We start from the raw sequence: 15,721 nt of genomic DNA on the forward strand, positions 1-15,721 counted from the left end.
GTTAGTCAGGATAAGCTACTATATCATAGTGAGTAACAAATTAATCCCAAACCCTAGTGCTTTAACACAAGAAGAATTCATTTCTTGCTTATGCTACATGTCCATAATGATTTGGCAGGGGACTGTGTCATGCAGTCACTCCGGAATTCCAGATGATTGGGACCTGTCCTCTTGTAGCTGCATCATTTGGGACTTGGCAGGAGACAATATATGGAGAAATCTCTCTCTCTCTCTCTCACTCTCTTTCTTGTACTCCCTCCCCTGCCCCCCCACACACACTTCTATGCTTTAGCCTGGAAGTGATACATATCATTTCCACTAACAACCTGTTGGCTGAATTAGTTGGCTCTGCCTCATTGCAAGGGGGCTAGGAAAAGTAAGAGCTCATATGAATTATAAGTATAATGTTGCTATAGAAATAGATAAATATATCAGTGGGAAAGACTGGAGAATATAAATATTAAATCACATATATTCAAAAATTTATTCTATGACAAGGATAATGATTTAATTCACTATGAAAGTGGATAGAGCTGTGAAAATGAGCAAACTATATGAAAAAAGTATTTTACATGATATAAAATAGCAAACTCGAGGTGAATTAAAGACCTTAATGTAAAAAAAAAGAAACAGTAAAAAACTGAAAAGAAAATCTAGGAAACAATGTGAAAAAAGCCAGGATTTGGGGAGGTTCTTTTAAGCCAGAACTTAAAAAACCCGAAAACTATTAAAGCAAATACAGAGTACTTAAAAATTGTTTACATTTTTATGGAAAATACATAAATTCAAGAGATAAATAATAACACTAGAAAAAATATTTGAAATATTCATGACATGCAAAGTGTTTATACCTATAACATACAAAGAGCACCTAGAAAAAAATGACCAGAAAGCAATCCAACAGAAAAAGGGACAAAGGGGTATGAATAGACAACTTATAAAAGGGAAAATCCACATAACCAAAAATATTAAAAGAAGTTGTCCAAATTCTCTAGTTGTCAGGAAAATAAACACTATGTATTAACAATGTTAACATATTTTACATATTTTAGACTGACAAAACTAAAAAATCCTTAATATCCATTACTGTAGGTGATGTGGGGAAAACAGTAATTTAATCACTAGTGAAATGTTATAGTGTTATACCTTTTTAGAAGGCAATCTGGCAACATAAAATAGAAACATACAACACATACATATATGCATATGAATATAAACACAATCCATTACCTAGCAATTCCACTTGGAATCTATCCCATTGAAATAAAGCATCGGACTGTGGAGACATAAAAATGTTTACAGTAGCATTGTCTTTAGCATCAAAAACTGGAAGCAAAGTGAATTTTAATACAAATAGGGAAGAGAGTGTATAAATTCTGATGCATCTATACCACAAGAATAATATTTAGCCATTGAAAAGAATGAGTTAAATCTACCTGTTGTCTCTGAAGCATCCAAGCAATGTTTTGAGTGAGAAAAACAAAATTCAGGTGATAGTGAAAATCCTATATGTGTAAATGTATGGCTATTGTGCTTGTATTTCTGCCTATATGCTATTAAAGGGCCTGGACAAATAAGAAAGAATTTATACTAAGTTGTCAACAGAATTTTCTTTGAGCCTGGTGGGTCTGTGTTGTGTGCCAAGGAGGAAGTTCAGTAGAAAGGAGAGCTAAGGAAACAAATATCAACTCTTGGAGAAAAAAAGCATATATAGGATCTTACTGATAAAATTTTGCAAAGTTATTCCCTGTGTGGGGAAGGAGTGATGCCAGAGCAAGTCCCTGCTTAGAAGGGGTGTGTGTGTGTGTGTGTGTGTGTGTGTGTGTGTGTGTGTGTGTGAATTAAGGACAACTTTTGCTACTGTATGGCTGAGGCATTTTATTAATGTGAAACTATCATGAATATGCTTTGTTTTTTATGTGGGAAAGAAATTAACTTCAGCAAATCATACATACTTAGGACATGGTTACCAGTCATGAGGACCCAGGAACAGGAAGGAGCCACCTAGGGCAGCCTCACCTCTTCGGGGCCAGGAATGCAGACTCTTGAAGACCAGAGTAAGAAATGTAGGTGTTCTTCTGAGTTAGCTGGACCTTGGGGGACTTTAAGCAGGGTGACATGATTTGACATATGAAATGTATATATGGGATATTCTCCTCCCTGTCACCCTCAGCCTCCTCTCATCCTTAACATTCTTCAGGCTTAACATTCAAATCCACAGATATGATTTTCTACACTCTTCCCTGGTTCCCCTCATTGTCTAGATTAATGCCTGCCTCTTCTCTTATCAGGCCTAATACCTTTGCTCGTCATAATACTGCCCATTTTGTGTAGGTAATTGTCTCTTTCTCTGTCACTATGCTGTAAATGTTTTCTAGGCTATATCCACAGCACAGTAGTACCTGGTTCAAATTATCGTCTTGCCCCACTAATGGAGGATTAATAGATAAATCCTGATTTTTTAGCATTTATTTTAAATTTATTTATATTTAGCTTTTATTATATACTTAGGATTTATTCTCTTTCTCCCCACCCCACCCGCAAGCACTGAGTAAAATTCCTTTAGAAAAAGTCAGGCCGTCTCCACCGGACGGGGAGAAAGAGGGAAAGATAGCTTTAAGACAGCTTGGGAGGAGAAATTAAAGGTGGACAGACACATACATACTCACGCTCTCTGTCAGCTCTTCGAGGTGGTGGAAGCAGCAGTGAGAGATCCAGAGTGGAAGAGAAGGTGTTCCCTTCCACAAGAAGGCTCTCCTTTGCTGCCTCTCTGAATGGGGTGGGGTGGGGTGGGGTGGGATGGGGCAGGGTGGGCACTGTTCTTTTCAAGGTATCACTGGAGTTTTCTTTTCAGGGTTTAAGGGTGCTTGGAGGACCAGGCAGTGCAATATGCGATTCATATAAACGCTGAAATTCCAGGATTCAACAAAAGCAGAGTGAACTAGCAGATTCCCCGAAAGCATCGGATTTTAGCCCGGCTTAAATCCATACAATACGTTTCTGAACATTAAAGCGCTTCCCGCGAGATACTTTGCTCCCTCTCAGGAGAAGCGCTCAACCAGGCAGAACGAGTGCATCAACTCGGCTCCCAGTCGAGCGCCGGCTTACTCAAATCCGAGCTTCCGCGCCCATCTCAGCCCACATCCCACAGTTCCGAGTCCCCGCAGTGAAAGGTGCGGGATCGGGCAGAGGGGTAGATGGCCCCCAGAAAGGCTCGGGAGATTCGAGTGCCCACGGACCCTCATCTCCCAGGGCGTCTGGCTGGAACGTCCTCAGAACCTCAGTCCACCTCGGTTTCTGCAAAACAGTTGGCACCTACTGGCGAACCCCTCTCAGCTTCTCCCAGCGCCCTGTACCAACTTGGCCATTTGAAATGGTCTTGGACTAGGAGAAGAGGCCTCGAAGCCCGCCAGGGGCGGGTCTGGGGTGGGGAGATAAGGCGAACAGACATGCCCTCTAGTATTTATGCAAATCTGGCAGCCGGGTGGGGAGAGGAGGAAGAGCCCCCGACGCCACCCCGGGACCGGCTCTGGCCCACAGGCCGGAGAGGCGCGGAGGCAGAGGCTGCTGGTCTCGGGACGGCCAACGCGAGGCCGCAGTGGGTGCTGGCAGAGAGCCCAGAGATGCGCGCCTGGGAGACATACCGCTTCGCAGGGAGCTCAGCCCAGTCCCCACTGCCTGCGCGGGGACCTCATCTGGAGAGCGCCACTGGAGCTTTTCATGGGGTGAGGGGTGGCTGGGGAAGCTGTCCCCAAAGCTTAGAACCTATCACTGCTTCCCAGGGGAATCGGCCTGCTAGGGAAAGGAACTAGGTATTTTGGGAGTGTTTCGGGCTGGAGCGAGGCCCGGAGCGAGCGCTGGCACGTCGCCCCCACACTTGGCCAACTCCGACCGCCAGAAGCAGGGGCCTCTGCAGAGCTATGGCAGCATTCCTGCCCTCCCTGGATGTTGAGCGTCCATCGCTACAGCTCTTTTGTGAATCCTTCCTTTCCCCTTGGTTCATCTGGGGTTCCAGCTGCGGACCCCATCTGGCGCAGTTACTCCGAGGTGACCTATCTAGCGCCCCCTCGAGGAGTGCGTGGGGAACCCGGCTTGCAGACTCTCACAGCAGGTAGCAGCAAAAGGCTCGGTGGCTGTGATGGTGCAGTGAGACAGTTGTCAACAGATGGTGCAGCTGCAGCTCTGCGCAAGGGGGCTGGCGAGCACGTAGCCAGGTACGGCCCCTTCCCAGTGACGTCTTCACAGTGGGTTATAAAGACCTCACGCGCAGGCTGCCGAGGTTCTGCTAACTCCCGAGCTGAGCAGGACCCGAGCCAAGAGGCGCCTGCAAAGCTGCAGACAGTGGCGGCGGTGGCGGTGGTAGCGAAAGCAAAGGAAAAAATCTCCAGCTGGGCGCAGGGCCCCGGAATTCCTGCCACAGGCTCTGAACTTTGACAGGTCGTGCTGTGACTAATACCCCCACCCCCACCTTCGCCCCGAAGTCCTCACGCAGCACAAGGCTTTGCCTTTCCCGCTGCAGATAGGAGGAATAACAGTTGCAAGCAGCAGCAGGTGCAGAAAGGTGGAGGATCTCTGCTTCCTGGAACCGTGACCCGTGGAATTTCTTTCTCTTTTCCAGCTCCACGCAGGAGAGACGCTGTCTCCAGATTACAGAACTCAAGTGCTTTCTGAAGCTCGAAAGTGGAGGAATTCAAAGCCACCAAGGGCATACAGCACATCTAGAAGCTTTTATCTTAGTGCCAAGTCTTCTGCTTACAAAGAAAGAGTTCAGCCCAGAAAGAGCCTGCAGCCCTCCTGTCCTGGTTAAACAGGACTCTGACCCCAGGCGCTGGCTCAGGACCCTGCTGCAAAGGATTTGCGTGTGTGTGTACAGAGAGGAAGGTTTAATCGCTTAGCAGAAGAATGAATAACGTCCTCCCTGTGGACTCAGACCTCTTCCCAAACATCTCCACCAACACCTCGGAGCCCAACCAGTTTGTGCAGCCGGCCTGGCAAATTGTCCTTTGGGCAGCTGCCTACACAGTCATTGTGGTGACCTCCGTGGTGGGCAACGTGGTGGTGATGTGGATCATCTTGGCTCACAAGAGGATGAGGACAGTTACTAACTATTTCCTGGTGAACCTGGCCTTCGCAGAGGCCTCCATGGCTGCATTCAATACAGTGGTGAACTTCACTTATGCTGTCCACAACGAGTGGTACTATGGCCTGTTCTACTGCAAATTCCACAACTTCTTCCCCATTGCTGCTGTCTTTGCCAGTATCTACTCCATGACAGCTGTGGCCTTCGATAGGTGAGCTTGCCCTTTGTGGAAAAGGGAAAAAAATCCTTAAAGGAAGATAGCATTGCTATGGAGCTTCAGGGTTGGATAGTGCCTGGTTCAAGGTGGAGATTGGCCACCTGAACCCCTGGATTTATACTGACAGTTAGCTGAATCAGTTGTTGATGGGGGATTTTATCTTATCTCACGATTTTCTTTTCTATTTCTCTTTCTTTTTCTACTCTTTTTCACCCATCACCAGTCTCCCTTCCTTTATGTATACATCCCACCTTTTTTCTTCATTTCTCTCTTTTATTTTTCCCTTCTCCACTCATCTTGCTGACATTTTCCGTTCAACTCCTACTTTGCTTCTTTCCATATATTCCTTCTCTCTTTTGCCTTTAAAGCCTGAAGGGGATATCCAGGATGTGGCCAAGGGGCCAACCCCTGGCTAGGGCTTTGTGAATCCTTGCAGGCCTGCTATTCAGCTGTACAGCCTTTTGATACCTTCCAGTTTTAAGTATACATAGGACAACTTTCTCATTTTCAATTTTTCCTGAATATTCAGGAACTTTCTGCTCCCAACACAACTCTCCAATATTATTTGCATGTGAAGAGCATTTTATTAGAATCATGAAATACTCAGGATTCTAATCCAGCTCTCTCTATGCTGCTAGGGGCTCTCATTCAGAAAAGAGAGGCAGTTATGTTGTTCTGAAGGAATTCCACAGTTAAGGATCCAAGAGTTTTTCTAAACTTCTCTGGCCATGTGAGGACAATGTTTTTAGCCTCTCTGCATCTACAGAGAAACATGCTTGCCAAAGGCAATTAAAGGCAATTGAAAGCTCTTTCCCTCCTGCACCCAACAGGCTAGGGTTTGAGAGGCTGATTAAAAGTGAAAATGTTGGCATTTTCACATATTGGAGCTACAGTTCTGGAATGAAAGTGTCCTAAGGTGACATGATGGAAAATTGATCATTAGAGCACAGCTCTATTTGTATTGACTTTTTTGTGGGTGTCCTAGGTCGCTAATGTGTATATCTATGGGTATACAAGTGTTAAACGTTTACCTAGGATGTGGAGGTATGTTTAAAACACCTACCACTGTGATTTTAAAATGAGTTCTTTTGATGGCCTTGCTGAGATAAATGAATATGAGAAGCCCAATGAAGGAGCTAAGAGAAAAACTTCAAAAAAATCATTCCCAAATTACTGAATTCTTTTGCATAGATATTTGTAATTGATTTGAGGCCTTTTGCAGGTTCTGTAGTCAATGATCACTTTTAAAATCAGAGAAAACAATGTTTCCTTTGCAGTGATGTCCAAATGCTAATTTTTAAGTTCCCTTTATGCAACTCTTAAGTGCTTAATATGTTGTGTGTAAAATAAGTTGTGGTGAATCAATTTATACTTTAAATGTAGAAGGGAAGCCAGTTACTCAAAGTGGTAGTGAAGTGAATTCTTTTGTAAATTTATCTCTTATGCTATTCTGGTTTTTAGATATTTGGTTTGCTGAAAGTGAGGTACCTGTAATCTTTCTGCACTGACTTGCTCTTTTAACTTCACATCAGCCCCCTTAAACTTAGAAAACTCACAGCATGATGTATAACTGATTATATGTGCAGTGAAACCTGGTGCCTTTTCGGCCTTACACACGCTGTCTTGATTATCCTTAAATTAGAGGGGAAGTTGGTATTTTTGCTACACCGGGTACTTGTGTGAGCTCAGGGGAGACCTGACAGTCAGCATGAGCCCAAGCATTCAGTAGCTGATGGAACACCAGAGGACAGCTCTCTTGCTTTGGCTTACACAGAAATGACATGTTCCACAGCCCTTCTCCTTCTCTTTGAACTTAGAAGGTTAGGGGCAAGATTCAGGGTCAAACTCTTCAGTGGGTTGGGCAAGGAGCCAGATTTTGGCTGCTTTGACTCTGGCATCACAGGTTCCACTGTTTCTCTCCAGGCAAACCATAGACCCTGACCCTTCATGACACCTGCTCAGTGAGGTCAGAGGATCTCTGGTGTCAGAGCTGAGAGCAATGACAACAAGAAATGTCACCTGTGCCTGATGTGCAGATTATCAGTGGCATGCTCAGGGCTAGAGTTCAAGGTAGAGTTAAGGATGATGCCTCAAGGCTGTGTCGCCAAGTCCTCCAAGTGTTCCTTCTGTTTTTCCTTGCTCAGCCTCATGAGCTGAGTACATTAATCTCCTCAGGCCCTCTGATGAATCTAGCTCCACCACAGGCATGGTCATCAATTCTCTCCCAAGAATGCTTTAGAAAGGAAGAGACCTCCAGCTCTTTCCATATGAATGATCGCTTCTTTCTCCATCATGACAATGCAGACTTTGAGGAAAGGTTAAATTATCTTTTTGTATGCTCCTTGAATTTTTAACAGATAATCTTTGAATCATCTTAAAAATGAAAGCAACGTGGTTTTCCAGATTATAAAATTAAACCTTGTTCATGAAGGACATAGAAACAAAAATACAAATCAACCATTAATTCACAATGCAACAGTAACACCTGTTAACAGTTGAATTTCTTTTATGACTATTACACTACATAATTGAAGTCAGAGTCTAGATAATTTTGTAGCTTACTTTTTTCCATTTATATTAATGGAAAACATTAATAATATTTTCCCATGTTATTAAAAAGTCTTCAGTCACATAATCATAGTGGCTTCCTATTATTCCATTTTATGAATGTGCCATTATTACTTTAACCATCTCCCTACTGCTGGGAATCTAGGTGATGTCTAGATTTTTTTGCCATTATGATTAAAGTACTAATAAACGTTTCTGTATGATAATTTTATTTTGCTTTCTTGAATATTTCTTTAGGGTAGATTTCCCAGAAGTAGAATTACTGGGTCAAATGAAATGAAATTTTTAAAAACATTTCATCCTAATTTTAAAAGACTATAAACTCTGGGCAGAGCAAGGAACATTTCTCTGCTGTCTTGTTTATCTTCTCAGAACAGAGAAGAGTGCTTGGCACTTAACAGTCACTACATGTTTATTGATTAAATGAATGAATGAATGAATAAAATAATACATGTTCCTGGAAGAACATCATCAATGGCATGCTCAGGGTTACATTAGGCATAAGGCTTCAAGGCTGTATCTCCAAGTCCTCCATTTAAAAAAAATGTAAAAAATCTACAATTCCACTATTGACAGTTAACCTTTTAAAAGTCTGGAATGCTAGCTTATACTTTTTCTGTGTTATTTATACCACATAAAGTCACTCATACTTTTTAAGATAAATTTTGGATCATAATAAAAACAGTTTCAGCAGCTGTTTTTTTGTGTGTGTTTTGTTTTGTCCCTTAGCATCATGTCATGGCCATTTTCTATGTCATGAAATAGTTTTCAAAATAGGATTTTTAATGGATGTATTATATTGCAAGGCTGTAATCATTTATTTAACCATTCCTCTATTTTTAGATGTATATTGTTTCCATTTTCAATGATTACAAGTAACTTAGAAATTAATATCCTTGACACAAATCTTTAGAGCATCCCTTGTTCTTTTCATAAAATAAACTCCTTAAAGTTAAATAGTTAGGTCAAACCGTCTTGGTAAACTATGCCAAATTTCCTTCTAGAAACAAAATGTAAGCAAAGAAAAAACTTCAGCTGCAGATTGTAGAACTAATTTGAATCTTTCTTGTAATCTTTCCATAGAATGAGGGGAGAGAGGGAATGAATGAGATCCCCTTCAGAAGGAATACTTATTTACTGAAGGCAATGACTACCTAGAATTTTAAAAAGCTGCAGAGATAAATATACTAAATAATATCATGTCTAACTCTAATTAAACTCCAAAAAACACCAGGGACTTTACTTTTTAAAACTCCATAAGATTTTTAAATTCCTTCCTATTGTACAAACTAAAAGGTGTGTGTGATGTTTCATGAAATTAGAAGCTGGAGGACACTGAGAGGTGACACCATTTTTCAGGAGCCAGTGATGATGACTGGTTCTAGTTTTGTGGAGCAACATCTAAGAAGAGAGGAGGGGGGATCCAATCCTTAAGCCCCGCAAGACGGGCTACAAAGGCAAAAGGTAACCTGACTTGGAACTTAGCACACAGCAACAGGAAGCTCAGAAAAGCTTTGGTCTGATAACACTGCTTCTCTACCTGGTAGGGGCAGTTATAATTTCAGCAAGATGAAAGGTGAAAGTTGCTCACTACTCAGATTGGCTCCAGATATGTTGTATTTGAGTGAAAGAAAACATCCAATGATGGTCTCTGGACAATATGAAATTTGGTCAGGACCAAAAATATAGTTCCTCAGATAGGGGTAATGGTTGAAGATAGAAGAGGGAATGAACTCTCTGAGAGATTAAAAGAGGAACCAAGAGTAAAGACATGCATAAATAACAAAACTCTGCCTATTACTTCCCTGGTATCCATTTCACTCTGTTCCAGTCATACTCAGCTACAAGTCTAAATAGCCTGCTTCCCAAGTCTCTGCTAGACCTGAGGTCTGTCCTTGAACCTCACCTTGTTGACAGACTTGGATCTCAGGGTAGTCCTTCTCCATCACCCAGAGACGAGTCTTAGATCCCAAGATCCTTTACACTAATTTAGATAGATCTTACAATCCATGACTAAGCACCTGAGTGTTGATGAGAATGTCCATTCACTAGAAGCTCATCCACAATAACTGACCATCTTTCCAAATCAGGAATCTCGAATATCAGGGTTGATGCAGATCAACTTGAGTTGTTACATCTTGGATGAGTCATTTTGGCTGCAGAATTTTTCCTGGAGAGGTATAATGCCCACCTACTCTCTGGAGTTGCCCCACTGCACTTACCACATCCTCTCCCTATTCATATGACCCCCCCTGCAGTGTCCTGAATGGTCAAGGCCCTTGGTGGTGAGGATGGGGTTAGCTATCAGAAACATAAATAGGTTCAAATGGGGGAAAATAAAGAGCAATTCTCAATGTAAAAGCATGTAGTAGGAGCACAAGACTTTGTTATTTTTATTGTTGTTGAATTAGCAAATGGCAGAATAATGATCATGAGGGAGAAACACACAGTTAACCTTGGACAAAGATCATCAGTCCATCAAGGGATGGGCCCACCAGGTAAGGTGGTTCCTGAATCAGGGCTTCATGTCTTCCCTCAAAGGGCTTATACTACATAATGAGGCAAATAAGACTGATTTAAAGATAACTACAACATAAGGTGTTATGTGATAGGTTTCACAGGTATTGTACAGACAAATTCTATAGGAGGGAAGAGGAGGGAGGTTATCTAGCAACAGTGATCAAGGAAGACCTCAAATGGTGGCAACTGATTTGGACCTTGAAGATTAGATAAGATTTTTAGAGAAGAAGATAAATAATGGTGACATTCTAGGTAAAAGAAACAGTGTGACAAAAGTATGGAAGTAAAAAGTTGCAAAGTGTTTGGGGAGAATGACAGGCTGACTCAACTGAAGCGAATTCACAACCGAATCAAGGAACGAATGGAGGAGTTGGTCAGAAGAAAATGAGTCGATTTTGTTGGATTTTATGTGAAAATATAATGATTAGTTGGAAATGCCCAACAAACAGTTTAAGAGATGGGGCTAGAGAATGAGAACCCAGGGACCAAAATGTTTACTTAGGAATTTTCCAAACAGATGGCTTATGGGAGAGCTGAAAATAGAGAACATCTCTTTTACCTATATATGTGTTTCCAGAGAAGAGACCAAAGATTCATGGAAATGTGCTATCAGGCAATAGGAGGGGAAAATGAAGAAACAGAGAGTTAGTGGAATAATCAGGATATGAGGAGTGACAAAAATTAAGAGAGGAAAATTGTGGTGGGTTATATTAATTATAGCGTCATTAGAATCCAAGGATGATGACATTGATTTTGGCAATTAGAGAACATAGGTGAGCTGTGATAATGTCAGCAAAGTATGATAAGGGGGTATAAAGTTAGATGGCAGTGAGGGAAATGGCCTCTTCCTCATCCATCCATCCATCTATCCATTCATGAAACCATTTTTGAGCCCTTAACTATGTACCAGATGCTGAGGCAGTAAAACATTGCCTTTATCCTTCTGCTCTCTGTCTTCAGCTATTGACGAATTTATGAGCACCGTTATAACCCAATGTAATAAGTACCATGCAGAGGGAGTTTGGAGACAAAGCAAAGAACTGTCCTTCGGAAGATGGGAAACACGGTAAAATAAAGCAAAGAAGAGGAGGGGAGGAGGAAAGAAAGCAAAGTACAGAGAAAACAATGTGGAGTTTGGGTTTTTAAAAATAAACTTCAAGAGCACTGGATCAGGGAATTATCATAAGTATTTATTAATGTTTGTCACTTGGAAACTAGAAAGGAGATTTTATGTTAATAAAATTTATAATGATACCTTATGATGCATGCTCTCCAATCCATTGTCTCATCAAATCTTCAGTACCAATGGGGATTGTGTTTCCACCTTGTAAAGACTATTAGAAACAATTTCTTTTAGCATCATCCTCTCCACTCCCTCATAGCTTGGAGACCCATGCAATTTTCATCTATGTGCCTTAGATATCTGCCTGTATACTCCTGTTCAAGGTGGCTTTTGAGTGCTATATCATTTAAGGAAAGTGATGAAAGGGCCCTACTGTGTCAGAGAGGATGTTAGAGCACTTTTGACAAGTTTTCACTCAAATAGTAATTCAACCCCATAACCTTCTAGACGAGGTCATTGTAAGAGGATCAAATTCTGCTTAAATATTTTACTCAATTTGTCTCATTTGTTAAATCCATTCCATTTTGAATCATTATAAAATTATTCCTTTTGTTGAAGGAATAATGCCCCTGATTTGGGTCTGCTCTTACTAGTATAATGTTTCTTCCATGTGGCCGTCTCTGATAGATCCCTCCTGAAGCTTCTCTATCCTTGGTTAACTGTCCCTGATTCCTTCATCTTTCCATCTTCATTGGTCTCTACTTGCTATTCCTGTTTGCTAATGGTCCTTTTAAATGAGAGTTTAACTAATGTCAGGAACTGAGCATTACCCTGTTACAATCACCTTGTCCATATCTTCCTGCTGTGGGGCTGGCATACTACTTGGTGACTTTGTCTTCTTAGACTTAGTTCAGGTGTCACCTCCACCAAGAAGCTGACCTTAATCTACAAGTCTAGATGAGGTGTCCTTTTTATATATTCCTATGTCATTTATGCAACTCTCTGTAACTTATTGGTCTCTCCCACACCTCCCTACCCACTAAATTGCAAACACCATGAAAACAGGAATGCTTTATCTGGTTTCCTCTTACCAGCAGCTATCCAGTTGCCTGGCACAGAATAGGTACTCATTAAAGTGTTTATAGTGGTTGATATGACTGTACCTCTCTTCTGCACACATCAACCAAAATCTAAAAGCTAGATCCAATGCATCAGACAGACTTCAAAGCACACCTATGATGACATGTTTTGAAGCAAAAGAAAAATCAGGCCAAATTTATGTCTACCACGGAGTTTTGCTACAATATAGAACACTTTTGGTTTAGGACTCCCTGTTCAAGAATAACTACATGTACTAATTCACCTTGTCTCTTCCATACTCCACTTGACTTGTCCCCACTGGATTCCTGACCCACACACTGTCCCCAACAGGTATTACACCCCAGGAGAACACCTTTAGTTGAAAGAGGTGTTTATCATTTCTACCTTACCTCCAGTCTATCAAGGCATACTGATAACTGAGATATTTCATGAACACTTCTGTGGCCCAACTGTTGCCAACACCTCTGGCTTTTTCTCCAACAGCCCTGCTAGCAACAGGCAGTGAACTCTCTGCTTTACTTAGCCTTCCTGAGGCAGGACCAGCAAAAACCTCTCTTCCATCCAGCCCTACAAGTCCTATAACTACAGTGGTTGTCTGAACACCTAGACTATACCATGTTAAAATACCACCACAAACACAGCAAAATTCCAGCAGAGTGGCCTGAGAAAGTCATAGACCTGGAGGACAGATGGGGAAACTGACTTACATTGCCCAAACCTTCTCTCTTGCCACATTTAGAAGCTATGATTACAACTTATTAGAAGGGGAAATATGAGGCTCTATGGATAAGAACCCCAGGGATGAAAAGACGGTTTAATGATGCCCATGTGACATAAATCTTAGCATGAGTATTAATACATGAACTGCCTTAGGAACTTTGTCTAAGCAGCCTGGAGTCTGATGCCCTTTCCTTCTCTTTATAATTCTTTACTAAATCTACTTTCCAATTCAGCTTTATCATTACGTTTAATATTTGGGACTCTCCGTGAAGTGCCTTTCATGTCCTTTGTATAAGAATGTCTTTTAATAACCTTACATCTGACCTTTGATTATGGAGTTTAGTGTAGGAAAGAGCACAAGCAGTGGATTCCAACAGTGGTTCTACCACTTACTAGATATGTGAATATGGGCAAGATACTTAACCTCTCTGGGCCTCAATTTCCCCATCTGATAAAAGGGATATTAATAAAAGTTACCTTGTGGAATATTGCTGCGAGGAGAGAAGGAAAAGGAAAGGAATGGAAAGATTTGAAAAGTTCCTGATCTGTGATCTCCAATAAACACTGACACACCATTATAGCCATTATACACACCCATTTCTGTCAGCCTCCTCTTGGATTCCTTCTATATTAGGTATAACAGCAATAAGGTGAAACAATTATATCCTTCGCCCCAATAAATATAGTTTAAAATACTTCTAATTGGGTCACCAAACCTGTTGCTAAATGCCATCCAGCTTCTTTCCCACCTGTAGAGATGCACACACCTTCTACCAGAAGCCAAGCATTTGGATATTGTATACTGTTGACCCTTGAACAACAGGAGTTTGAATTGCATGGGTCCACTTATACCCAGATTTGTTTCAATAGTAAATAATATAGTTCTACTCAGTCAGTGACTGGTTGAATCCACAGATATGGAGGAACAGAAGGCAGGCTATAAATTATACTGTGGATTTTCAAGGGTTGGTTCCTCTGAGCCCTGTATTGTTCAAGAGTCAACTGTATTACAGCCCAGAAAAACCAAATCATTTTCTTTTATACCATCTCCAAAATTACACAGTCACTTCCTACATCCTGTATGTCCCAAAGTCACCACCCTCACATGAAGCATCATTTTCAAGTTTAATGACTAGGGAGAACTTGGTTATAGCAAAAAACTCTTACTTGCTGCATGTGTTTTCATTGATACTTAATTTGTATTTCTTTTGCCTTTGAACACATCTTCTAAATCTTGGAAGTTTTCTTATAAATCTAGTTTGTATGTATTAAACATCCACTTTCCCTTGTCCTGGGACTAATGCTCAATTTGCTATTAAGTATGAGATGGCGTCCTTCTACCTAAACATTTAGCAACATTTTCAAACTTAATCAATTGAACGATCTTACGTATTTCCAATTAGTCACAAAATTTTATAAACAAATCAAATAAGCTTAAAAATGTAAACATCACATTTAAACTTGTAAATTTCACGAAATATTTCAAACTATAATTGCAAACTTAATACATCTGGTCTTGTTAAAACTTAAGATCCCTAACTGGATGATTTATAAATAGGAGAAACAAAATCTTTCTCAGAACTTACATAATTTCAGCAAAGCTAATAAATCAAAACTTCTAAATTAACATATCAAATTCTCTTAAAACATGTCAACCTCCTAAGAACTACACTTACAAATTCAATAAATGAGGTTCTCATGAGTATCTAAACAATGACTATGATATTACTTAGTTAAATCTTCTTAAGTATTTCACTTAAAATTATAAATCTGGTAGGTCAAATTCTCTAATATTTCAGATTCTCATTTCCAACATATTAAAAACAATCACACATAAAGTAACATATACTGCTCATAAAACTTACTTCTACACCCACACTTCTTACATAGAAGTACCACTTCTCCACTGTCTATTAACTTTTAAAAAATGCCTTGCTATGGTTACAGAGTTACACAAGCAGAGGTGGCAGAATCATCTTCTCCTTAAGGAGCCACTGAGTTTCTGGAATCAGGGTTGAGCCAGAGATCTGAATCTGGGTGTGCCTTTCAGGGGTCTTGCCCAGAGCTGCCACCCAATACCCTGTGCCCTTTTCACAGTGGAGCTCTGCTGGCTCAGTGCCCAAGGTACCACCCACACATTGCTACTGGAATTGACTTTTGTAGGCCCACTGTGTCTGGTATTTCTGTGGCTTCCTTCAAGTTTTACCCCTTACCAAATTTCATCTTAACATTTTATCATCTGATTTACCTAGATGGAATCACACAGAGCTTCAGGCCATACTTAGTTCGCATCCAACTGCTTTACTACCTGAGTAGAACTAGCTGCATACTGTATTCTTTTTTATTTTACCTTCTTATCAACTTCCATTTTGGACTAGCTCCAAATGATATGGATAAAATGACAAAAAAACAAAAACAAAAACTACCATCTGTCCTGGTTCCTTCAGTTTCT

General features: G+C 40.9%; 1 protein-coding gene across 1 annotated transcript in view; it reads left to right on the top strand.

Moving 5' to 3' along the window:
* Positions 1-4,902: 4,902 nt before the first annotated feature.
* Positions 4,903-15,721, top strand: part of TACR1 (tachykinin receptor 1) — a gene marked incomplete at both ends in the record, with an annotated part of 98,439 nt that continues 87,620 nt past the window's right edge. The window contains one exon of the mRNA XM_079721192.1: positions 4,903-5,291. Coding sequence (XP_079577318.1) covers positions 4,903-5,291 — 389 coding nt within the window. The remainder of the gene's footprint in view (positions 5,292-15,721) is intronic.

This window comes from Hyperoodon ampullatus, assembly GCF_949752795.1.
Source record: "Hyperoodon ampullatus genome assembly, chromosome: 15".
Taxonomy (NCBI): domain Eukaryota; kingdom Metazoa; phylum Chordata; class Mammalia; order Artiodactyla; family Ziphiidae; genus Hyperoodon; species Hyperoodon ampullatus.